The sequence below is a fragment of the Malaclemys terrapin genome, chromosome 7, assembly GCF_027887155.1.
Source record: "Malaclemys terrapin pileata isolate rMalTer1 chromosome 7, rMalTer1.hap1, whole genome shotgun sequence".
NCBI lineage: Eukaryota > Metazoa > Chordata > Testudines > Emydidae > Malaclemys > Malaclemys terrapin.
In genome coordinates, this window is record NC_071511.1 from 111,518,861 (window position 1) to 111,544,503 (window position 25,643).

A 25,643-nucleotide genomic window follows, 5' to 3' on the forward strand; every position below is an offset into this window, starting at 1 on the left:
TCACTGCACAACTGTCTGGCCACTGCTGAGACGATGCCTCACAAGCCCCACTGAGCCTGGATCCGAAGGGCCAACAACTGTTCCTCCAGCTGGGGCCACTGCCTGGAAGCTGCTCCTGCTGGTGCAGTGGGGTCTGTTTAGGAGGAGAGTGCACTTGCTGGGGGAACTCCACCTGGACACAGAAAGGGCAAGATTCTCCTGCCTGGCACAGCTACAGGGAACCAGCACTCAGCTCTCTGCCTTTGCCTGAGGCAGTAAAGAGAAGCTGCTGTACGCTGCTGAGCAATCTCCTTAAAGAGGCCGCGAGTCCCAGCAGGGACAAACCTGGAGCCATATGGAAATTCTATAAGGACTTCCCAATGCCCTGTAGCTCAGGTGAAGTAGGAGACTGCTTCTCTGCTGCTGCTGGCAGGAAGTAGAGAGGACTGGGGAGTTTTGTAGAAGGAGGTGGCCCACCACTCCACAGGCATTGACAGGTCCTCCTGCTTGCTGAAGCTCCAGTGGGCTTTAGCAATAGTCATGGGTACGAGACCGAAATGTCCATCCCATGTAGACATGACCAGGAACGGAGATGACGATTGTGTATTTTGAGCCGTTTGCAGAGGGTTTTCTTTTTAAATGTTAAATTTGCAAAAGATGCATTTAATATGAATAAGGCACAACAAAAGCAAATGCATCACTGCTGATGGCAAGGCCTCTTGGGGCATTAGCCAAATGACCGGAGCAATCGTACTTTAATCTAGTTCAGAGTCTATAGTCTATGAACAGAGCTACAAATCAGAAGATCTCCTAACGCCAACCAGTGAAGTTGATCCTAAGCAACAATACTTTCCATCAGGATGACACAGGCACAAAGTGGGATGAAAAGGGTATAAGTGAGGGCAGAATTTAATCCACAGTGATTTACATTCACCAGCATAGGGCTATCACAAAATGGTCTGAAATGTCAATGTCCCACTAATGCTAATGCTCTATACTTTGGTACAAAGGATTCTCTGATCCTTTGATGTCACAAATTCAGATCTCAGGTGGGGATTCCAACTCTGTAATGTCAGAGACATTTTCTGTGTAGTTTTCCCCCGCTACAGGAAAAGAAACAACTGGAGCAGAGATTGTTAAATAAATCAATCCACAGCCCTCTTATACATTTATGGATTAAATATGTGTTAGGAGATTCAGTCTGTCAGATTCATATCATACGATATGACAAAAAAAGCCTTTCAATCCTCAAATGACAGGAATAAAGGAAGCAATTTATGGGGTAATATGGAAAATGCTGAGCGGGTGGGAAAAAACAGCATAAGGAGAGTCACAACACCCATTAAGTCAATTAATATAAGGGGGCCCATTAGATTAATTTTGGTCTCAAAATAGAAACAAGCACCCAAAGGAGAGACTTTGTTTTAACTAACTTTTTTAAGGTTAGAAAAATACGACACCGTGCGCGTGGTCAACACCCAGTGAATGAACCATACTGATACTGAATGGGTTAGGTAACAAAGAGGCAGGGATAAAATAAAACATTGTATATTACACTAACCAATCAACCTGGGGGAGAGTCAAAAGTCTCTCTGATAGAGTTAAAGGGGAGGTTTTGTGATATCTGAGAGTTCAAGATCTCATTGTTAGGTATTATTATTATGTATTATTATTAATTTTGAAGAGTGCCCTAACGTGTGTGAGTTGATTCCCCTGATGGATAAAAGAGATTATCACTGACACCTGCTACGTCCAACTTTGACCTAATCTAGATTTATTGGCTGATTTCTGGTAGGCATGACATCAGGGATGGGACAATTCCACCACCATTCCACTAACCCTCAACTAGCTCTCCTCAGCTTTAACTTTTCATGGACAGTGGCTATATTATTTTACTCTGAATGACACTTTTTCCCCACCATGCTTCCAGCCCTATAACTAGGCGCAGAAACAGAAGTAAAAGTCATTTTTGTCTCCTATCCGTTTCTTTATAACAGGCTGGAGGTTTCTGTTTGGTGTGTAATGCAAACTTAATGCTGGCAGGGCTCATGAACACCAAGTTGCCACCAGAAGGCTTTCCCCCTGGCCTGTCATTAGTTGAAATGGAGCTTGTCAGGAGAAGGCAGGCTGTTTGAGTGCATGAAACCATCATTAAGGAACCGCATACTGTCCTTTATCCTTGCACTCAACTCCCACTGACATCAGTGGGGAGTTCTACACACAGATCAAGAACAGCATATGGCCTCAGGAATCTATCAGGAATGATGCCAGTTAATTACCACTCCATGAGATGTGGCATTGGGTTAGTGCACTGTGAGTTAATGACTTGCACTCATGATTCTTGGCGGTGATGCTGTTCTTAGTTTGCTCAGTAGCTGCTATCCAGTCCACCAACCAGAATGATATTAATATGCCACTTGCCTGTGTGTTGCGTGAGGTATTGGTGAAGCTCGCACTATTTATTCACTAACCTTTCCTTTTCCTTCTGTTTCTCTGCTAGTTTGCAGTACCCTGCAGGACACCACACTAGAAAATCAAGGCTAATGCAACACCCCTTTCCAAATTAAAATTTGGCCTTTCGAAGACATATGCTGGAATGTCATTGATTAACTCTTACATGGTTTGGGGATTTCCCTTCCCAGCAATGGCCATGGTTTTGGAAAAGAGCACTCCCAGCTGAAAGGGTAACAGAAGACATTTTAAAGGACAGCCCAACAGTGATTTAACAAGGTGGTCAGCATAGCAGAGCTGGGGAAAGTGATAGTAAAGGTAGCGGGTTGGGGGGCGGGGAGAAGGGGTTTACAATTTCATAATGTAATCTAGGTCCTCAGTACTCTCAACTCCCATGGAAGACAATGGCAGTGAAGAGTGCTCAGGTCTTTCATTAGGCACTCAAGAGTCCTGCAGCATCAGGCCTTTCTTTCCACAAAGTTAATAAAAGCCACAAGGTGCATTCTTGGCTAAAATCTGGTGTTCAAAGTCTCCTGAATCCAGGAAAATATAGATACTGCTCCCCCATCCAAAAAAGGTTAGATAAAATCAAGCTGATCATCAAGAAACTCAAACCAGCCCAAATAAACCCACTCAACACAATCTGGACGAACAGTGGGTGCAAATCTCCTGGTAATGGACCAGTGAGGTAAATTCTGGGTTCTGCAGCCCTCTGAATTGTAGTTTGTGGACTACAGCCTGATAACGAATCTACCACAGTAAGTTGTCAAATCCCCTTACCATTTTACAGACAGACTTGGCCTCCTCAGAAAATTTATGGGAGTACACCTCTTCAGTCTCCAGGACTCTCCTGTCCACCTCTTCTCTCTTTACCTTCTCTTTCCTTCCACGAAATGGTGATTGTCCAGCAATCATTTCATAAATGAGGCAACCTAGCCCCCAGTAGTCAGGGCTGAGGGTGTATCTCTGATTGTTCAAGACTTCTGGAGCTGTGAGGGACAAAGACACATCTTGTGAAAACACTTAATATTTCTACAGAAAAATAACTAAAACCCCTAACCCTCTTATTTCAATGACTGAATACACAGCTGCAGAGAACTGTGGGAAAAATATAAGAGTCTCTCCTGGCTTCTACTAGCTGAGTTACAGAAAATACAGAATGCAGCTATTCATGCAGAAGCATATATAAAAAACACAGCTGGGATTAAAAAACAACAACAACAACAAAAATCAGTGGAAACCAAATATTTTTGACTGGCCCAATCTTGAAAGTTCATCAAGACTTTAAATTTAAAAAAGAAATGGCAAACAAACATTATTTAAACAAAAATGAAATTTCCTAAAAAGCAAATTCTGTCCTTTGGATCAGTTTGTGTATATATTTTTATTTAAAAAACAAACATCTACTGTGTGCTGTATATATACTCACTCTGCATACAGTCACTGTCCAACATGCATGTTTACTCTCTGAACACAAACACATGGTCCTGATCTACACACAAATTTGCACCAGGATAGCTAAAGATATGCTTTATAACTTATTTAGTTACTTAGATGCAAGTCTACATATGGAATAAAAGTGGCTAAAGTCAGTTTGTTATCAACTTTAGCCCAAACATTTTAAACCACTTTTATTCCAAAATGAGTGTCCGCCTACAGGTTTACATTGAAATAACTCAGTTGGTTTTAGGAAACTGGGTTAGTTATATCAGTGCATGTTGGTGTGTAGACTAGCACACCGACTCTCTCCTTTTCACACAAACTCTCTCTCTGTCTGAAACACACAAAGATACACAAAGACTTGCTCACTCTATCATAAACACACAGAGAAAACCTCTCTCTCACGCACAGTCGTGCACACACACACAAACACACACACACACACACACTTTTTCTAACAGATACACACAGAGTCTCACAGTGTATGTCTGTACTCAAGTGGATGTGTGATTGTAGCAAGGGCAGGCATACGCATGCTAATTTTAATCCAGCTCGCACAGGTAACAATAGAAGCGAGAGGTGATGGCATAGGCTTCAGCACAAGCTAGCAAGCCGCGTACAAGCCCGCTAGGGATCCTGGGTATGTACTCTGGTTGCTAGCCCACACTGACATGTCTTCATGACAATGGATATGCCTACTCATGCTACAATTACACCTTCACTTGCAGGGCAGATGTCCCTTCACACTCTAATACACACACATACAGTTCTCCCCCTTCTAGTACACATTAGCACACACACACACACACACACACACACACACACACACACACACACACACACACACTCTGTAGTTAACACTAGCATAACGCCACTGACTGCAAGGTTCAATTTAGCCCACTCACACTTTTGAAGAGTTCTGTGCTAACTGAATTCTGACTTGTTTTGTATTCTAAAGTAGGAGAGAATTAATACCACACTCATTTGAAGAACATTGCTAAACTTGAAACCCCTCTGGCAAACACCAGGAATTGGACTCAAGCTAAAAGACGAAACAGCCATCCCTTAATATAGCCCCTTAAAAATACTGGAAAGCTCACAGACATCTCTTCTGGTCTTGTAGAACAGTTACCTATAGATTTAGTTAATCTGCACTCCAGACAGAACTCCAAAGTCACAATAATAGAGTAAACTATCAATAAAATGAGCTATTGAGGTACTTACCCATATACCCTACTGTTCCTACCCTTCCACGGATTGAGTCACCCTCCGGGATTTTAACAGCTAGACCCAGATCAGATATTCTAATATGGCCTAAGGGGGGAAAAGCAAATATTAAAGTGCAGTCCTCAAATGGCTAAAAACACAAAAGTTATACTCAATGGACCACTTTTGAAATTCATCTAAATACTGTGAGAAGAAAAATGCCACTAGCACTGAATTTGAAAAAATATAATCATTCAGGAAGTGAGAAATGATTTTGGGTGATAGTAGGGATATTACTTAAGTGTAATGCAAATGAAATTTAAAAAAGGAAGGTTTAGGCTGAATGGCCGTGAAAAATCCAAACAGTGAGGTCTATTACACTGTGGACTAGTCTTCATTGCTTGACATATTTAAAACTGGACTGGAAAAAAGCAATGGTAGGTATATTGTCAGGAAATATCTTGCATTGACCTAAGTGGATGGACAGGTTGACCTAATTGGTCTTTTCTATCACTAACTTGTATCACTTTGTGATAGTTTACCTTGTAAAAATAACTAAATGTGGTCCTGAATCTATAACTAAAGCTTAACTTTCAGGTCTTGTTTGCAACATAAGGGTCTGTTCCTTGAGAAATACTATTTAAGAGCCCTAAAAACCTGGAGGTTATTACTACTTATATCCAGATTTTGGAAAGTCGAAGATTGGGGAGCATGTGAGTAAAGGAACAGATTTTGAAATTATATGTGTCCGCCTCCCCCACCCCCGACCATATTTTTAACTTAAATCAAATTATCTCAGAAAGGAAACCACTCAACAACCTTGGAGCGTATTTAACATAGAAATCAGCTCAAGTACACTGCATTCCACAGCAGTGTTTTCATTAAAATGTCCAATAACTTTACAGATCCCGAGTCTATTGTGTATCGTTTCTTTAGAAAGGTGGGAGAGTCAAGACTGAGATAACTTGGGTAACTTAATCTATTCTGTCCATTTAGGTCCCAACTGCAGTCCCATCTCTGTGGTATCAGAAGACCCATGTAGGTAGCAATTTGATAGTTCACTAAATTATAAATGGCCTAATGATTTAGTAATGGTCTGAAGGCTGCACAGGCTTGAAAGCCCCAGTTCAAATGGAAGCACATCATATATGTGATAATAGTCACTCATGTCCTACACCAGGATACCTGGCACTGGCATGAGGCTCATCATATACTAGTGCTTGTGTCTTGGGATGCATAAAGTGATAGAACTTTACACAAGGACTGCTACACAGCTGAGCAAACTAGGCTGCATAGCAGAGTATGTTCCTTTGGACAGTGGCTTACCCAGCAATAGGTCTGGCTTGGTACTGGCATGGTCAGTGCTGAGCCAGAGTCATTGGAACACAGGATTTGCCATAGACTTGCTGCCTCAAAGAAAGATATACCTGCCCTTTGACCAATTCTGCACTGCTGTAAATGGGCGGGAATTTCCTTCCTGACCATAGAAGTGATTAGTTTATGCACTGAAGCATGAGATTTGATCATGGCAGATTGTAGCTAGCAATGGGCTCACTGGTTTGAATAAAATGACAGCTGACAAACAGAGGGTAAAGTACCTCTGAAAAGGGAGTTGGGGGCATAGATTTCACAACTTCCTTCCTATTGTGGAAGTAATGTAGGGAAGACAGTGGAAAAGGCAGACCTATTGCTGGGTAAGCCACTGTCCAAAGGAACATACTCTGCTATGCAGCCTAGTTTGCTCAGCTGTGTAGCAGTCCTTGTGTAAAGTTCTATCACTTTATGCATCCCAAGACACAAGCACTAGTATATGATGAGCCTCTTATTCACTTCAGAGCATTATTTGCTTTATTACAATGTGTCCTAAAACTAACTTAAGCTACTTTACTGTGAAAAAAAATATCTCTAAACCTCTGAGACTTACCATAATCATCTAACAGGATATTTTCTGGCTTCAAATCTCTGAAAATGAAAGATTGCTGTTATTTGTGTGAAAGCGGTTCACAAGCCCAGTGCAGGGTATGAATATATATCCTACTGGCGATAAACCAGTTGGGAGTCAACTGAAACAGTAAAGAACTTGTAAAACCAATATAAAACTCTACTACTTATTGCACAGCAAGACTGACTCCAGATAGGTCTTTTTCTTAACTGCAGTTAAATTGTTTCCCCAAGCAAAGACTTCACTTCATAATTTGCTTTCTAATGGATTCACCCTGCCTTCTGATAGTTGGCCTGGCACACGTTATAGGCGGAGCTGGTAGCTACCCCGCCTGTAGTTAAGGTTGCCTGACAATTCCCATTATAAAATCCCATTTTCAGTTGCTTATAAATTTGGCCAATTATAACCATTCAGGCTGAAACTTTCTGGGGTCTGCCTCAGTCTGATTTTTTTTTTTTTTTTAAGAAAGTTTCAGCAAAAATGGTTCAGAACAAAGTTAGGGAAAAATATGTTGTTTTGCCCATGGTAAAATTTTTCTTACAACCATGTCATTGAGAAGCTCTAGTACCTCCATGGTTGGGAGCAAGGGCTTGAAAGTTGACAAAGAGGCTGCCCTGATGTCAGGGATGTGTCTTTTGGTTTTCCTGTTATAAAATACCCAAAGATATAAGCCTTTGAAAAATCTTGGTTCACACAAACGCAGTAAAGACTTGTTAGAATTTGTCATCTTAATTCTCAGAGCAGTGGTTCTCAATCAGGAGTCCGGGGCCTCCTGGGGGGCCGCAAGCAGGTTTCAGGGAGTCCGCCAAGCATGGCTGGCACTAGACTCGCTAGGGCCCAGGGCAGAAAGCCGAAGTTCCACCGTGTGGGACTGCAGCCCCAAGCCTCACCACCCAGGACTGAAGCCGAAGCCAGAGCAAAACCCTCTGTGGTGTGGGATCCCAGGCAATTGCTACCCCCTAATGACAGCTCTGGCTTTTATATGCAGAAAAACCAGTTGTTGTGGCACAGCTGGAGTTTTTATAGCATGTTGAGGGGTCTCAGAAAGAAAAAGTTTGAGAGCCCCTCTCTTAGAGGATTCCATCTGCACTGAGTATGCTCCATCCCTCACAGCTCCTGTATGCTGACCAGACTCATTCCAGGGCTTCAGGGGCTGAGCGGAATTTTTCCAGTTGTGGGCTGCTGTCATGCCAGGTGCTAGAAATGAGAGTAGGGAGACTGTCTCCTGTGTTTCCAATGCTCTCCCTGCTGACGCCCAGGCATAAAGAAGAAGGAAAGGCCTGAGTCAAATGCAGAGGGCACATAGGATGGACTTGAATGGAGAGGAAGGAAGTAAATTGGGACAAAGAGTCTGGGCGTATGTGCAGAGGCTGGGTTTGGGAGCAATGGGGATGTGACTGGGACTGGTTGGGCAAGAAGCCTGGGATGGGGGCAGGATGACTGAGATTGAAGGAGGATCCTAAAGGTGAGGGAGACTGGGACTATCTAGGGAATACAGGTTTGGGAAGAGGCACCATATTGCTCGCAATAGACCAAGTTCTTCCCCCTGTAACTCTGTTAAAGTAATGGGGTTGAACAGGGTGTAAATTCAGGTAGAATTTGGATTACCGTTTTTTAAAGGCCACCTGGATTTATGAATGTATTAGATTCCCTAGTAAGAAAGATTTCTTTTCGAAGTGTGTGTGTGCACGCACATTGTTTGTGTGGGCAGTGGGTGTTAGAAGGAGAGAAATCTGCATTGCAGGAGGCCCACCCACCATACAGAGTACATGCAGGTACTATTTCAAACTGTGCTATTGGAATAGTTGGAGTTTTGCTATCATTGGATAGGGGTATTTTATAATCTGACAGTGCCAAGGGCACATTTTCAAAACCTATCTTGCTCTCATTTATTATTTTAAGCAGAAACACACAGTGCCACAAACATTCTTCTCCTCCTTTTGCTAGTTTAAAACCCTCTTGACCTCACAAGATAAACTTCGCTGAGTGCCCAGTGGTACCAAGCCTACTTTTCAAACAAACAGTACTCAAATATGTGAAGGGGAGAAGAATGCTGTGGAGAATGTATGACTTTATTTTACACACTACTGTGTGCTTCTCTCTAAATGTTAACCAAAGAGTCTCGGTGTTGGAGCCATGTAATAAAGGTCATTCCCCACATACTTTTTTCAATCTAATTTTAAGCTCTTAGGAGCCATTTCCTTGAGGAGCCTAGATTCCATCCTTTACTTTCATTTTCAATGCTGTCAGCAATCAGTCACATTTCATGCTGCAGCAACAGCCAAGTGAAGTAAGAAAAAATAATTCCTGCATGTTCAAATCAAAATTAATTTCTGAATTCGCTTGAATAGGAGCGAAGATGGTCTTGTGATTTCCAGTCTGGGCTGTGACTCAGGAGACAGTGATTCAAGTCCCAGCTCTGTCACTAGTTCCATGTATGACAAGGCATGTCATCTTTCGGTGCCCCAGTGCCCTATATGTAAAATAGAGGTAAAAATACTTCGGTTCTCCCAGCCTTTATTTGTCTTTTAGATTGTAAGCACCTCCAGGGCGGAGACCGTCTCTTATGCATGGTCTACACATGAATATTTTAATGGTATAACTATGAATTTTTAGAGTGGTGTCATTTTTTTACTGAAATAGTAATACTAATAAAAGCCCTACTATGAATGCAGTTATAGAATCATAGAAATGCAGAACTGGAAGGGACCTCGATAGGTCATCTAGTCCAGTCCCCTGCATTCATGGCAGGACTATGTATTATCTAGACCAGGGGTGGGCAAACTTTTTGGCCTGAGGGCCACATGGGGGCTCCAAAACTGTATGGAGGACTGGGTAGGGAAGGCTGTGCCTCCCCAAACAGCCTGGCCCCCACACCCTGACTGCTCCCCTCAGAGCCCCCCCAACCATCCAACCCCCCTGCTACTTGTCCCCTGACTGCCCCCTCCCGGGACCCCACCCCCATCCAACCCCCCCTGCTCCCTGTCCCCTGACTGTCCCGACCCCTATCCACACCCCCGCCCCCTGACAGGCCCTCTGGGACTCCCACCCTATCCAACTCCCCCTCCGTTCCTTGTCCCCTGACTGCTCCCCCAACACGACCTCTGCCCCATCCAACTGCCCCCTGCTCCCTGTCCCCTGACTGCCTCCGGGACCTCCTGCCCCTTACCCAACTCCCCTCTCCCTGCCCCTTTACCTCAAAGCAGCAGGACTGGCAGCCGTGCCGTGCCGCCCCGCTGGAGCCAGCCATGCCACCACGCTGCCCGGCAGGAGATCGCAGTGCCACCACCTAGAGCGCTGGCGGCACAGCGAGCTGAGGCTGCAGGGGAGGGGAGACAGCCTCCTGGGGAGGGAGCTCAAGGGCCGGGCAGGACTGTCCCATGGGCCGGATGTGGCCCGCAGGCTGTAGCTTGCCCACCCCTGATCTAGACCATCCCTGACAGGCGTTTGTCTAACCTGTTCTTAAAAACCTCCAATGATGGAGATTCCGCAAGCTCCATAGGTTATTTGTCCTGGAGCTCAACTATCCTGACAATTAGGAAGTTTTTCCTAATGTCTAACCTAAATCTCCCTTGCTGCAATTTAAGCCCATTGCTCCTTGTCCTAGCCTCAGTGGTTAAGGAGGACAACTTATAACAACCTTTTACATACTTGAAGACGGTTATGTCCCCCCTCAGCCTTCTCTTCTCCAGACTAAATAAACCCAAGTTTTTCAATATTTCATTTAGGTCATGTTTTCTAAGCCAGGGGTGGTCAACCTGAGCCTGAGAAGGAGCCAGAATTTACCAATGTACATTGCCAAAGAGCCACAGATGTACGTCAGCAGCCCCTGCCTCTCCATCAGCTCCCCCCCCACCTCCCACCCACCGGCAGCCCCACCAATCAGCGCCTCCCCGTCCCTCCTGATCAGCTGTTTCGTGGTGTGCAGGAGGCTCGGATGGGGAGGAGTGAGGGCATGGCAGGCTCAGAGGAGGGGGCGGGAAGGGGTGGAGTGGGGGCAGGGCCTGTGGCACAGCCAGGGTTGAGCAGTGAGCACCCCAAGGCACATTGGAAAGTTGGCGCCTGTAGCTCCAGCCCCGGAGTCGGTGCCTATACAAGGAGCCACATATTAACTTCTGAAGAGCCGCATGTGGCTCTCGAGCCACAGGTTGGCCACCCCTGTTCTAGACCTTTAATAATTTTTGTTGCTCTCCTCTAGACTGTCTCCAGTTTGTCCACATCTTTCTCTAAGTGTGGTGCCCAGAACCAGACACAGTATTCCAGTTGAGGCCTTATCAGGGCTCAGTAAAGTGGAAAAATTACTTCTTGTGTCTTGCTTACAACACCCCTACTAATACATCCCAGAATGACGTTTGCTTTTTTTGCAACAGTATTACATTGTTGACTCATATTTAGTTTGTGATCCATTATAAACCCAGGATCCTTTTCTGTAGTACTCCTCCGTAGGCAGTCACTTCCCATTTTGTATTTGTGCAATTGATTATTCCTTCCTAAGTGTAGTGCTATGCACTTCTCTTTATTGAATTTTATCCTATTTATTTCAGATCATTTCTCCATTTTGTCAAGATCATTTTGAATTCTAATGCTGTTCTCCAAAGCACTTGCAACTCCTCCAAGCCTGGTATCATCTGCAAAGTTTATAAGTGTACTCTCTATGCCATTATCCAAATCATTTATGGAGATATTGAATAGAAATGGACTCAGGACAGATCCCTACAGACTCCACTCAATATGCCTTTTCAGCTTGACTATGAACCATTGATAACTACTCTCTGAATATGGTTTTCCAACCAGTTGTGCACCCAACTTATAATAGGTTTGCCTAGACTATGTTTCCCTGGTTTATTTATGAAAAGGTCACGTGAGACAGTATTAAAAGCCTTATTACAGTTGAGATATATCACATTGGCTGCTTCTCCCCCATCCAGGAGGCTTGTTACCTAGTCAAAGAATGGTATTAGGTTGGTTTGACATGATTAGCTCTTGACAAATCCATGTTGACTATTATTTATCACCTTATTATCTTCTAGGTCCCTACAAATTAATTGTTTAATTATTTGCTCCATAATCTTTCTGAGTACAGAAGTTAAGATGACTGGTCTATAACTCTCTGGATTGTTCTTATTCCCCTTTTTATAGATAGGTGCTATATTTGCCCTTTCCCAGTCCACTGGGATCTCTCCCCACTGTGACACTGCACCCCCTATTCTTCATAGAGATATTATTATGATATGATTATGGCATAATTATGATGTATTTTATGCAAGATAAGTCATGTGAGGTGTCACTGGAAAGGTTATGATTTACTGAATATGATTATCCTGTTTGTATGTATGTATTATATTTGTATCTGAAGTTGGGGATATTGACTATATATCTATATTACAAATGTGTTTACACCTGGAGAACGCCCACTAGGCAAAAGGTTCTCAGTATAGATGGCTGGCTGCGAAGGGCCCATTCAGGTTAATGAGCCATTAGGAGACAACAACAGGCCTTAGAATAAGCTTATCTCTCACCTAGGAGCCTTCCTGAAGACCCTACAGACAGCCTCCGAGTTATGGCTGCTGTGACACTACAGGGACATGTGACCAGGTTACCTGGTGCTGGACTCCATCTTGGGATATCAGTGTTTTTCCACTGACTGGTGTGGGAACCAAGCTTTGAAACAAAGGATTCCTGCCATATACAAAATCCATTTAAGGCAGGGGAGAGACATCATCATGCTTCTTCACTGACTCCCCACCCAAAGAGACTCCTGGAAACACCTGAGGAACAAAGGCTGAATTGGGGGAAGTGCTGGACCCAGGCTAAAGGGATTTTTAGCCTGTGAATGAAACACCTGGGGGTGCCAAGCTGTAAGCCAGTGCAGCTTTCCCCTTAAGAATCTGCAGCCTGCTTGTATCATTACTTAGGGTGAGGATTTGCTATTCATATCTGATCTATGTAGTATATTGAGCTTAGTTTGCACGTTTTATTTGCTAGTTAATCTGCTTTGATCTATTTGCTATCACTTATAATCACTTATCATCTATCTTTTTGTAGTTAATAAACTTATTTTATGTTTTAGTCCAAACCAGTGTGTGTTTGACTAAGGTGTCCGGGGAAAATCTCAGCTTGGTTACCACAAATGTGCATGGTCCTCTTCACATTGAGGGAGAGGCGGACCGGGTGTTAAACCCATATACTGGCCAGATTTGACTAAGGCAGGATGGTACTGCTCTGGGGTCCTAGGCGGGTGGTTAGAGAGCCTGCATGTAAGTGCAACTGGGCGTGTTCCAACCTGTGTAAATGCTGGTGAAAGTACAAGCTTGTCACAGCAGCACAGTATGAGAAGGAGCCCAGGCTGGTGGGTCAATAGGGCTCAGTGGTACCTCAGTTCCAGGTTTCACCCTGGGGGAACCTGTCATGCCCTCCACCAGGAGTTCTCAAAGATAATCGCTAATGGCTCAGAGATCTCTTCAGCCAGTTCCTTAAGTATTCTAGGATGTATTTTGTCAGGCCCTACCAACTTGAATATATCTAACTTGTCTAAGTCATTCTTAACTAGTTCTTTCTCTATTTTAGCCTCAAATCCTACCACATTTACACTGATGTCCATTGTTAGTCATTTGACAACGGCTAACCATTTTGGTGAAAACTGAAATAAAAATTACATGTAACACTTTGGCCATTGCTGCATTTTCTGTTATTGTTTCCCCCTCCCCATTGACTAATAGGCCTATCCGTCATTAGTCTTTCTCTTGCTTCTAATATACTTGTAAAATGTTTTCTTGTTACCCTTTATGTCCCTAGCTAGTTTAATCTCATTTTGTACCTTGGATTTTCTGATTTTGTCCTTATATGCTTGTGTTGGTTTTTTTTTTTTTTAATATATTCATCCTTCATAATTTTATTTACCACTTTTTGTATGACTCTTTTTTGAGTTTCAGGTCATTGAAGAAATACTAGCTAAGTCAGGGTGGTCTCTCAACATACTTCTTATTTTTCCCATGCATTGGGATAGTTTGCTCTTGTATACTTAATAATCAGAGGGGTAGCCGTGTTAGTCTGGATCTGTAAAAAGCAACAGAGAGTCCTGTGGCACCTTTAAGACTAACAGATGTATTGGAGCATAAGCTTTTGTGGGTGAATGCCCACTTCGTCGGATGCATGTAATGGGAAAAAATTTCCATTACATGCATCCAACGAAGTGGGCATTCACTCACGAAAGCTTATGCTCCAATACATCTGTTAGTCTCAAAGGTGCCACAGGTCTCTCTGTTGCTTTATATTTAATAATGTGTCTTCAAAAAACTGCCAGCTCTCCTGAACTCTCTTTTCCCTTAGCTCCCCAAGGGATCTTATCTACCAATTCTCTGAGTTTGCTATAGTCTGCCCCCTTGAAGTCCATTGTCTTTATTCTGCTGTTTTCCCTCCTACCATTCCTTCGAATTATGAACTCTATCATTTCGTGATCACTTTCACCCAAGTTCCCTTTCACCTTCAAACTCTCAACCAGTTCCTCCCTATTTGTCAGAATCAAATCTAGAACAGCCTCTCCCCTAGTCACTTTCTCCACTTAGGCAGGCATAGGTATCATACTGATATAAGATTATTCCCCTTCCCATAAGGGAATAAGCTGTACATGTATAAGCACTTTATACTGATATAACTGCATCCACAATAGGGAGGTTGTACTGAGGTAGTTAAAGTTGCACAAGGCCTAACTATATATTTCTACGGTGCCTAAAACATGGGGCCTGGATATAGATGGGAAACTCCAGGCACCACTGTTATATAAATAATAATTTAGCTGGGTCCACAGCATGCTTGCTTTCCATGAACAGCTGAGCTCTATTAGTACAAATATGGTTGAAAAGTGAAATTTAAGCTCAAATGTTTGACTAGCAACAGGAAGTGAAGTCTGGGTTGTATATTTGACTGTAATATTCCAAACTGGACACATTTTCCTCTGATGGTTTGTTATACAAGTCATCCAATCAGGTAGCAAAACCATTACTAATGTGACTGCCCCAAGAGTGCAAGGTATTGGTTTCAGAGCTATTTAAACATAAGTACATTTTAGAATTTTTGTGAACTACTTACTCTATTTACACAATGTTTGCAAGGAGTGAAATGTGATGAAAAAGTGTGTTGTTATGAATTACTCACTTGGCTAAAGCTGCGACATTTTAGCTACTACATTTTATTGACCTATAGTGCCTTTCGTAAGACCCTAAGCACTTAATAGAATTAGAAATGATGGGCCATTGCTGAAGCTTCTAAAATAGTGCTGGAAAAGTGTCACGTGCAGGAATGTAATGTCACCCATCACCATCATTCCTCTTGGAGGTTTCCTCTTCCAAAATACTCCCTGACCCTTCTTGTGACAGCTAACAAGATCAGAGCCACAGCTGGTATAAAATTGCAATGAATGCTCCCTTCCTTATGGCCTATTCCTCACAATAAAGATAGCACCAGAAGCTGCATGATATGTATGGCCACATTAATGATTTAAATGGTGGTCTCATGTCAAAACACATTATTTTTCAGGAAGTAATGCCCCTTGGATGGTACCTTATCAATACACAGGACCTCTGCAGTATAGAATGCCAGCAATAATGATTTCATAAGCCAGGCTCAGGAAAACAAACATTATATATTATTTTAAACTATATTAGAGCGCCATTGGAAAAAAAATAATTTCCTGGCATCCATGGAAATTGTCTCTGCATCCAGCCTGCTGATTCAGCAAGAAATCCCTGAGCTCTCCTGCAAAAGCATTTATACATGGTGTCCTGATGCAATGAGATGCTCAACCAATATGGAGGTGGAGAGCTCAGACGCATTATCTGTCCTCCTGCTCTACACCCAATGTGCCATAAAGGAGTGTTTAACCCCCACCAAGAACCGCATGCTGAGTTTTTCAGGCTTGGGGTCTTTTTTTGCCTGCTAGCTGCACATTCGACATCCATTCAGCTTGAAGCTGCACACATGGATCAAGGTTATGACATGGGCTATAGCGTGCCTCACTTGCATGACTTCTCTGAAGCTCAAATCAGTGCCCTTTCATTCAGACACCTATTGTTTTATTCACCTATTGTTTTTATTCAATAAAACAATAGGTGTCTGAATGAAAGGGCACTGGAAGGAAGAGGAATAAATCCCTCACCTACTGGAGGACCACACGCCTTCTAATGTCATTATTCTTTTCTTTTCCCTGCTTATAGATCTCCCTGTTGACTCACCTATCCATTTCCAACAACAATGTTGCTTCTTGAGGGAAAGAAAGAAAGAGAAAGAAAGTGAATGAGAAACCCACAGAGAATGCCTAATGTGTCATTCTGTAGGGGCCAAAGAGGGGAAGGTTGGATGGGGAGGGGAATTTGGTCTGTAATTATCTCACGTTGTTGCACATTCTCAGTACACCTGTGGTATTTCTGAAGACTGCGTGAGGGGAGGGAAATACACAGATTCTTGTCTCTCACCACGTTTAAACATCTCTGATTGTTAAGAAAAAAACCCTATTTGGTTACCGTGACGGAAGGAAGAGGGATGATCCCACGATCCACAACTCCTTTTGACTTTAGTAGAGTTACTCCTGAGTTACACCAGCATTTGTGCTGGGAGAATTACGCCCAGTGTGTTAACTTAAAAAATAACAACAAAACTCAACCATGTAGTTAACAAACTACGTGTCCATAATCACTCTGATCATTTTGCTTGTATGTTATATCCCTTCCCATCATCCTTTGCCTTTTTAATCTGTACCCTTCTGTCTTCCTTTCTGTTTGGGAAGTACATAGCACATTACAGTCACTACCACAATCTAACTAGTAAAAACGGAAGTTTCATGTCCTAGGATGATCTCTGTATAACACTAAGTAGTAGCTTAGGAGAAATAACTCCTAAAGAATCTGTCTGGGTTTTATACATGCAAGTTGAGACAGGATTTTGTGAGCTTTAGTCAGTTCTATATAGTACGTTTTATATCATCTAGACAGAATGTGTTCAGTAAAGCTGCTGCTTCCTTCCATTATTACTGAGGCTTATTGTATTCCTCCAAAGCTCTGAGAAATCCGAGACACCGCCTAAGCATCTAGGATGTATTGCACTGAAATAGGCCCTACAATTCAAGCTTCACCTGATGAACATCCCAAGACACTGAGAAAAGCTTACCTGTATACAGTGTTTTCTCTATGCAGGTCTTCCAAGCCACAAAGAATCTCTGCTGCATAAAACAAAGCTCTCTCCTCCTCAAAGCCTGGGTTTCCCATGTTGTAGATGTGGAACTTCAAGTCACCCCCATTCATTATGGTCAGAACTAAACACAGTGCATCCTTTGTTTCATAGGCATAGGCTAAGTTAACCTAGAAAGATATTTGTAAAATAGCACTCGCGGTTCTGTCATAAGGTGTGTTGAAGTCATTGCTAACTTTTGTACATTAAAAGTGACAACCTTTGACAACAGTGCGTTGTAAGCAAAGCAAAGCGAGGAGAAGATATGAGCTTTCTTGCAACATGAAGATTGTTTTACAAAACCACAAAAAAACCCCCAGCAATTAGAATATTATGGACTGATGTTTTGAATCCTCTGGGGTTCAAGCTGGTGCTTTAAAAATAGCTGCGTAGGCCGTACTTTGCAGTTGCGGCTCTGGCTGGAGCTCCGGCTCTGAGGCCCAATCCCCTCCTTACGGTTCAGAGCCTTAGTCACAACTTCAAAACACTGTCTCTACAGCTCTTTTCAGAGCACTAGCAAGAGCCCTGCTGGCCTGAGTCTGTCAACCCATGCTGGGAGGCTTGCTCCCGCTTGCTCCAAAATCTATGTGGACATACCCTCAGTCACAGGACGGTAGGGTTGCTGACTGTCGAATCGCACAAACTCAAACATCCTTGCCCCTGCCCCTCCCCGAGGCCACGCCCTTGTCCCACCACTTATCCTAGGCCCCGCCCCTGCTCACGTCATCCCCACTCCCTCTGTTGCTGACTCTCCCCTAGCCTCACTCACTTTCACCCGGCTGGGGCAGGGGGTTGAGGTGTGGGAGGGGGTGTGGGCTCTGGGCTGGAGCCAAGGGGTTCGGCGTGTGGGAGGGGGCTCCGGGCTGAGCCTGGGGCAGGGGGTTGGGGTGCAGGAGGACATTCAGGGTTTGGGATCTGGGAGGGAGTTTGGGTGCGAGAGGGGGCTCAGGGCTGGAGCACGGGGTTGGGGTATGGGAGGGGGTGAGGGCTCTGGCGGTGCTTACCTCAGGCGGCTCCTGGAAGTGGCAGCATGTCCCTGCAGCTCCTAGGCTCAGGGGCAGCCAAGTGGCTCTGAGTGCTGCCCCTCCCTTCAGGCACCGCCCCTGCAGCTCCCATTGGTTGCGGTTCCCAGCCAATGGGAGCTGCGGAGCCGGCATTTGGAGCGAGGGCAGCGCGCAGAGACCTCCTGGCTGCCCCTGAGCCTAGGAGCCAGACATGCTGGCCATTTCCAGGAGCCGTGTGGAGCTGGGGCAGGTAGGGAGCTCACCTAAGCCTCACTGCGCTGATAACCAGACTTTCGGCCTATTAAAATCTCCCAGCTTGCTTTCAATAGCAACTGGGAGATTGCGGCCGATTCCGGGAGACTCCTGGCCAATCTGGGAGGGTTGGCAACCCTACAGGACAGACCAGGCCCATCATATTGACTAGATGTTTCCTGCTAACCATGCACCATCCTCTCCGTCTTCCTGGGTTGAGCCTCAGCCAGCTCAGTCTCATCCAAATCCCTCTCTCACCCAGGTATTGGGAAATCAGGTAATCACCGGGGATAAAAATAACTCAGCCTGACGCAACCCCAATACAACTGGAGGCTGCAAAGAGTAAACATTTTAAATTCCCTAAATAGAAGTAGCCACCACATTTGGGGCACATCTCACACACTGCAAGCTAAAACTAGAGTCAGTTGACTGGAAAAGAGAAGGACTCAGGTAAACTGAGTAAGCATTATACAGTGGGCCAGCTTCCGCTGCCACTACATGTACCATGAAGCCAATTGGAGGTACTGGAGTCAACAAGAATTATGCACATGGCCTGACAGTGTAACTGGGCCTATAGTGAGGAGTTCAATACTCACTACAAATTGACTATTGACTTTTTCTAAAATCTGCTTTTCATTTAATGCCATGGATTCGCCTTTCCTCTTTTTTATTCTCTTCTTCTCTAATCTTTTGCAGGCATACATTTTCCCTGTCGCTCGGACTTGGCAAGCACAGACCTAAAAATTAAAAAGAGAAGGGAAAAACGATTACTTGGGCAGGTTAAAGAAAATACCCTTTATCTATAAAGTTTAGTACCTCGCTGTCTGATTTGTCTGCAGTCTTTTTTAAGGGCTTGCTAATGGTGTGAGAGGCAGTGTGGCCCACTGCGTAGGGCACAGGACAGGGCATCCAGAGTTGGGTATGGGTTCTCGCCCTGGTTCTGGAACTGACCTGCTGTGTAAATTTAGTGTAGTCACTTCACCTTTCTATGCCTGTTTCCACACCCACCCTTTGTCTGTCTCATCTACTTAGGGTATGTCTACACAGCAGAAAAATTAACCTGTCAGCAAGCTTCAGAGCCTGGGTCAACTGACTCGGACTCACACTGCAAGGCTAAAAAGAGCAGTGTAAACGTTCAGGCTTGGAGCCCAGGCTCTGAGACCCTTGCTGGGTTTCAGAGCCCAGGCTCCAGCCAGAACTGAACATCTGCATGGCTATTTTTAGCACCACAGTATGAACCCGAGTCAGTTGACCTGGGCTCTGAGACTCACTGACACAGGGTTTTTTTTGTTGTGTAGATGGACCCTTAGATTAGACACTCTTCAGGGCAGGGCCCTGTTTCATACTGTGCATTTAGACTGTGCCCTGATCTAAGCAGAGGCCTCTAGTTGCTATTGTGATACAGATAATAACGGTGTGAGCATGATTCAAAAGTAACTAACAGACAAAACAAAAGAGTCATTTCTGTAGGTGACCCTTGAGGGTTATAATCTTATGAAATGTTAACAGAAAACTGCCAGCAATTAAGTGATTAAAACCATCCTCTTTCTTATGAAAAAGATTTCTTTTAACCTGCAGTGCCTGTGAGGTGAGAAACATTCTTAACAGAAGCTTTCAGAATTACTCACCTCCCCAAAACCACCTTTTCCTAGTACCCTGTACTGCCTAAATGTGTTTTTCGTTACTGGTTGCCTGAAAGAAAAGGAAATATAAAAAGAAACTCTACATTTAATGCACTCTCTAAGATTTATTTATTTCAGATCATACTTTTGAAAGAGCAAAAGAGCTAAATATTGTATAATCACATTATTTCAAGGTAATCACATTATCTAATAGACTATATAATTATGTAATCACATTACTGCAATACTATGTATGGTTTGAACTTTTCAATTCCAACATATTAAGCTGTAATAAAATACAACACATTAGTGAGTCACTGGTGTGCAGCACAATTTCTGACAGAGTCTTAGGACTAAATGGGGACCTGACTTTCCATCATATGGGATTTAAAATATATATATATATATATAAAGAGTCAGAAGAGTTTGAAAAGACACAATCATTCTATGAATCATCTGATAATTCACAGGTCTCTATTAAGGGTCAAGTCTTGCCCCTTCCTCCATGGGCACAGAGTGCCTTACCTCAGGTGGAAATTCTTCAGACTCACTGGACTGATAGGGAGCCTGTGTCCCATTTGTGTCATGCAGCCAAGCTTCTCAGGGACTTCTTCTGTGTCCCATTGCAGTGGGGTTTGGTGAGGGAAGGCAGGAATGGAATAGGCAAGGAAGAGGGAATTGAGCAGCCATATTTGTAATTTACTTTCCCACTGGCCCAAATCAGTCTCAAGTAGTCGTCATGAAAGCCTGTTGTTATTTATTATTTGTATCACCACAGCACCTAGGTCATAGACCAGGACCCCACTGTGCTAGGCGCTGTGCAAACACAGGCCAAAAAATTAGTCCCTGCCCCAAGGAGCTTACAATCTGCAGACTGGTTTCCCATTCAGGCCTGTTTCTATAGTTATTTTAGAATAACGTCTATAGACCTTCATCTCTATTAAATGTTATACAATTTTTCCATGAAAGTCAGGCCTCCAACCGTAATTCTAACATTTACCTCCCCTACAGTTTTATAATTTGCTGGAGAATATTTGATTTCAAATATCTTGTTTTTTAAACCACCACTCTGTCACTAAGGCATGAAATAAAACTATATTAAAAGTGACTGCTAATGAATATTCATATGAACCCTATAGTAGCTTTGTTTTGCTGCTGTAGGGCGGCCCAGTGAGCACAAGTTAAATAGCATAGCTGTGAGACCAACCCGAAGGATGTGGCTGAGGATAACAAAGGAAGTAAACATTAAGGTGAGCCAGGTTCATTTGTGCTCTATTTAAAAAAACAACCAGAGTGCGGGAGGGAAAAGGAAACCTTATATAAATGAAATGGGAATGGACCAAACTGGAAGGGGAAAATGTTATTTTCAAGCTTCTAAGAAAATATTGCAAACACTAGTAGGGTTAAAAACACCAATTAACCGTGATAACTACGTACTTGCCAGTGTCCCTGGAATAAACTGAGCGTTTAACTGTTCTGTTGAAGCCAACAGGCTGTCAGAACGAACTGTTAATCATTCCATGCTAGTGAAGTTGTCTTTGTTTAATGCTGAAAAGTGCTCTTCAGTTTCCTAAGCTGAGTGGGCTCATCTGATGTCTTGTCAAGTTTATTTTGGGGGGGGGGGGGGGGATAAAAATCTTTAATGCATTTGACAAAATTCCAAATCCTAGATGTGACAGTAAACTGAAAAAGGTCAAACTTGATAGGAAACATCTGATCTTTTTCAATTTAAGTGGAAGAAAGAAAATAGAGCATGACAGTGATCACTGGATGCTGTGGTTTTCATGTGGAATATGGCATGTACTGACCTGAAATGGCTGACCATCAGCCAAATGGTATTTAATTTTAAGAGCTAGATATTTAGCTGGTGCCATTGGCACAGCTCTGTTGATTGTTCATCTGAATTATGCTGATTTACACAAGCTGAGACTCTGGCCCTAAATCTTCTCTTGTAATTCACTTTGTGGAAAGCGTGGAATTCCTTTAACTCAGAGTGACAGTCACCATTAGCAAGCTGCACCAATCCGCTGTGGCACCAGCCAACAAAGAATACATGTTTCTTTGTCTTGGCAGGTCAAAGCCCCTAAAGATTCCTGAAAATGAAGTGTTCCTGGAAATGTGTACCTAATAATTCTGGCTCTAGGACACACATGCTGTATTTTCCTTTGTTTTATAAAACCAGAAATAGCGGGTCCTCCAAAAAGTTATCATAGATCTGTCTTGGTCATCAGCATTCAAAGGTTAGCTACGCAAAAGGACGGTTCAAATTGCAGTGTTTTTTTTTTTTTTAAACAGTACCCAGTGTACTGGAAGTTAAACACTACAACACACTAGCCATATCTAGGTCGTTTTTCTGTTTTATTATTAACTTTTCTAGCAAGCAGAATCTGGTTTAGCATTGCTTATCATGCTGTTTGCAAACGTGAAAACTGGAGACTCGATGCACATCTAAAACTTCACATCATAGACACATGCAGGTGGGATGTAACTGCTAACGTGGGTCATTTAAACATAACAGGATGCAAACATCTGTTTGCCTGCAATGAATAACTTTTAGTGACAGGGAGCACAGTAACTGTTAGGGCAGAGATTTTTGAAGCCACATAAGTAAATTTGGATACCCAGTTCCCATTAATTTTAATGGGAATTGGGTGTCCAAATTCCTCAAGCTGCTTTGAAAATCTCACCCACATTCTGCAATGTAGCTTCCCAAGGTGTTATCTGTGGCCTACGACTTCTCTATATTCTGGTCTACACCTAAATATTAAATCAACCTAGCTACAGCACTCAGGGCTGTGAAAAATTACACACCCTGAGCAACATACTTGGGTCAACCTACTGTAGATGCAGCAAGATCAGCAGAAGAATTGTTCCACAGACCTAGCTACCACCTCTCGGAGAGGTGGCTTACCTTCATCAATGAAGAAACCCCTTCCATCAATGTAGGAAGTGTCTATACTACAGCGCCCACAGAGGCATGGCTACAGTGCTGCAGCTGTGCCGCAGTATCACTGTAGTGTAGACATATCCTCACTATCTTGAGGAAAGTGGTATTCTAGAGAGTAGAGGGAAGGGGAGGAGATTATTCCTGAGTCTGTGCATGTACAAGGAGGACCACTGCTATCTTGGCTATAGTTGGTGTAGACTCGTTCATGGTTGGGGGGCTCAGCTACTGGGTGAAATGGGATCCACCACCGAGGTAAGTTTGATTCTTATCTGGTTTTGTTCTGCAGGACAAAGCCTCAATCTGCTTTTTGACCCTTCTAACAATGGGCACTTATGACCAAATACGAAGCTTGGGGAAGCCTTTCTGAGAAGAATGGAAATCCTGAAGCACAGCTCAGGGGAGCAGAGAGCATGGCACAATGGGACTTTGTGAAGGGGAAGAGGGAGAATGGAGGAGAGCAAAATCTGAGAGCTGTTATATGAAGTCTAGGAGGCCAGAGGGAAAGCCGATGGGAGGGGAGGTCTACTAAATGTCTGGATGGTCAGGTAAATTCTCACTACAATAATTTATGTCACTTTCCCCATCCCTCTTCTCATCCCTTGTAATTTTATATTCTAAGATAGTTCATAACTCAAAAATGGGGCCAAATTTTGCCTTTGATTTAAAAATCAGTGGGAGCAACGCATGCTTTTTTGACAAACAGACTGCATAGTTTTGCATAGAAACTGAATATATATATATTTAAAAAGAGCAGTGCTTACCTTTCCAACCACTTCCACTGCAGAAACCTATCAAAGTACATGCTGTCTAGGTATTCTTGAAATGGCTCTCCACTTAGGTAGTCAAGGACAGATCTGTCTCAGATGAAAAAGATATATAAGCATTTTATAATCCTGAACTTGAAAAAAAAAAAAAAAAAAAAAAGGAATTCCAGTCTTGCTCTAAAGCAACTTTGCTTTATTTATTTCCATCTTGATTTAATCGTGATTTTAATCAGTAGGAGCTACATTGGAACAATGTGTCATGTACACTGTACCTCACCATGTGTGGTACTAGTGTGGCACCATGTGTGTTAACAGTGGCACTAGTTCTGAAACTCTTCAGCTGGCTGGCACCATGAGCCAGTAATAATGGTAGCTAACAGTGAAGTCACATGTAGGGGGCGTGTAGGTCTTGATCCAAAGTCTGTTGAAGGCAATGGAAAGGCTCCCATTGACTTTAATGGAGTTTGGATTAGACCTTTAGCCACTAGGACAGTTAAGTTGAGGAGGGGGCCAAACCAAACCCCTCTGGAGCCAGTCTTCCTGAACTTTGGGGAATGTTCAGATCTGGACTCAAACTTTCTGATATGACATCTCAGTTATCGAATGACCATCAGGGATGCTGTTAGCTAAAGCAAAGGAGTCAGTCATAATTCATGCTTTTGGTCCAAAGAAAGCAAAACATTACTGAATTAAGCCAAAGGACCCTGCCCAACAGCTATGTTGCTAGTGGAATGAAACAAATGAAGAAAGTAAGGATGGGCCTGTGGATGTGGGCCTGTGTCAGGAAGGGGCCTTGGGTGGTCATGTTGTTGATGCAAAGCTTTGGTAGAAAGCCAGCGAAATGTGCCAGAGAATTATTGTGTGATAGGCAGCAAGTGGCCAGAGACAGAGAGAAGTCCTGTCAGACTGGCTGAGGGGCAGGGCTGAGAGAAAGAAGATGAGACAGGCCCCAGGCATTGATGTGCAGGGTCTGCTGCTGTATAGCTGGTTGTTGTTCTGTCCTTTCAGGTCATTGCTGATTGGTGTGCTAATGCCTCTGCTGGCATGCCATGGGGGGTGGGGGGGGGGGGGGGGTTAGAGCTTAGCCCAGAGTGCAAGAGACACAGCATAGGGAATGAGAGTTGCTCTCCCCTGGCCTCAGAGTCACATCACAGTGGCCCAGGGTTACTTGACGGGAAAAGGAGGCATCTAATCATATACAGTCTAAAGATTAGTCAATCAGGGCTCCTCTGATAGTTCATGGTCTCTTGATTGGCTAGCCTGCTGGAACTAGTCTTACCTTCTGACCAACCAGTGCAATGGAAGGTATTGCATGCTTTCTAGCCAAATACACTTTAATTTAGAAATGCATTTCAGAGACAGAACATGACATCCAGACAAGTACTGGTATAAACCTGCCAGCTATGAAGACATCACACAAGCACCTCTCTAAGTAGAACACAGTTCTGAGAGAAAGGAAACATTTCTATGGTATTTCCCATTGAGGAACAATTGTGCTTTGGGACTAGGTCTTTTCATTATCTAACTGATATGGTCCTAGAACTGAGCAAATGATTCATTGTTAATAATTTATCTCCTGAATTTAGCTTTTCTCCATTCGTTAATTGCCCATAGGCCATTTTTAATTTTCTGGAATTTGTTGGTTGTTTGAAATTATTTCCTAGTAATTCTTGTTCTGTGGATTGTGAATGAGCAGTTAATTGTCAGTATTTTACATTCAAAATTCCAATTCAAGTTGTCTTGGTTAGTTTTGATAGGACACACAGGTCATGTGGTATATGTCTCAATGGCAGGAAATATTTTTCTCAGAAGAAA

General features: G+C 43.3%; 1 protein-coding gene across 5 annotated transcripts in view; it reads right to left on the reverse strand.

Moving 5' to 3' along the window:
- GRK5 (G protein-coupled receptor kinase 5) overlaps positions 1-25,643 on the reverse strand; it is a 233,169-nt gene that overhangs the window by 19,534 nt on the left and 187,992 nt on the right. For 3 of the 5 annotated variants that reach the window (XM_054035580.1, XM_054035585.1, XM_054035581.1), the window contains 7 exons: positions 23,826-23,918; positions 20,124-20,187; positions 19,092-19,232; positions 17,180-17,370; positions 7,001-7,038; positions 5,095-5,184; positions 3,211-3,419 (listed from right to left, as the gene is read on the reverse strand). In XM_054035580.1, coding sequence (XP_053891555.1) covers positions 3,211-3,419; positions 5,095-5,184; positions 7,001-7,038; positions 17,180-17,370; positions 19,092-19,232; positions 20,124-20,187; positions 23,826-23,918 — 826 coding nt within the window. Of the gene's footprint in view, positions 1-3,210; positions 3,420-5,094; positions 5,185-7,000; positions 7,039-17,179; positions 17,371-19,091; positions 19,233-20,123; positions 20,188-23,825; positions 23,923-25,643 lie in introns of all 5 variants that reach the window. The other 2 variants (XM_054035582.1, XM_054035584.1) reach the window with 1 other exon arrangement.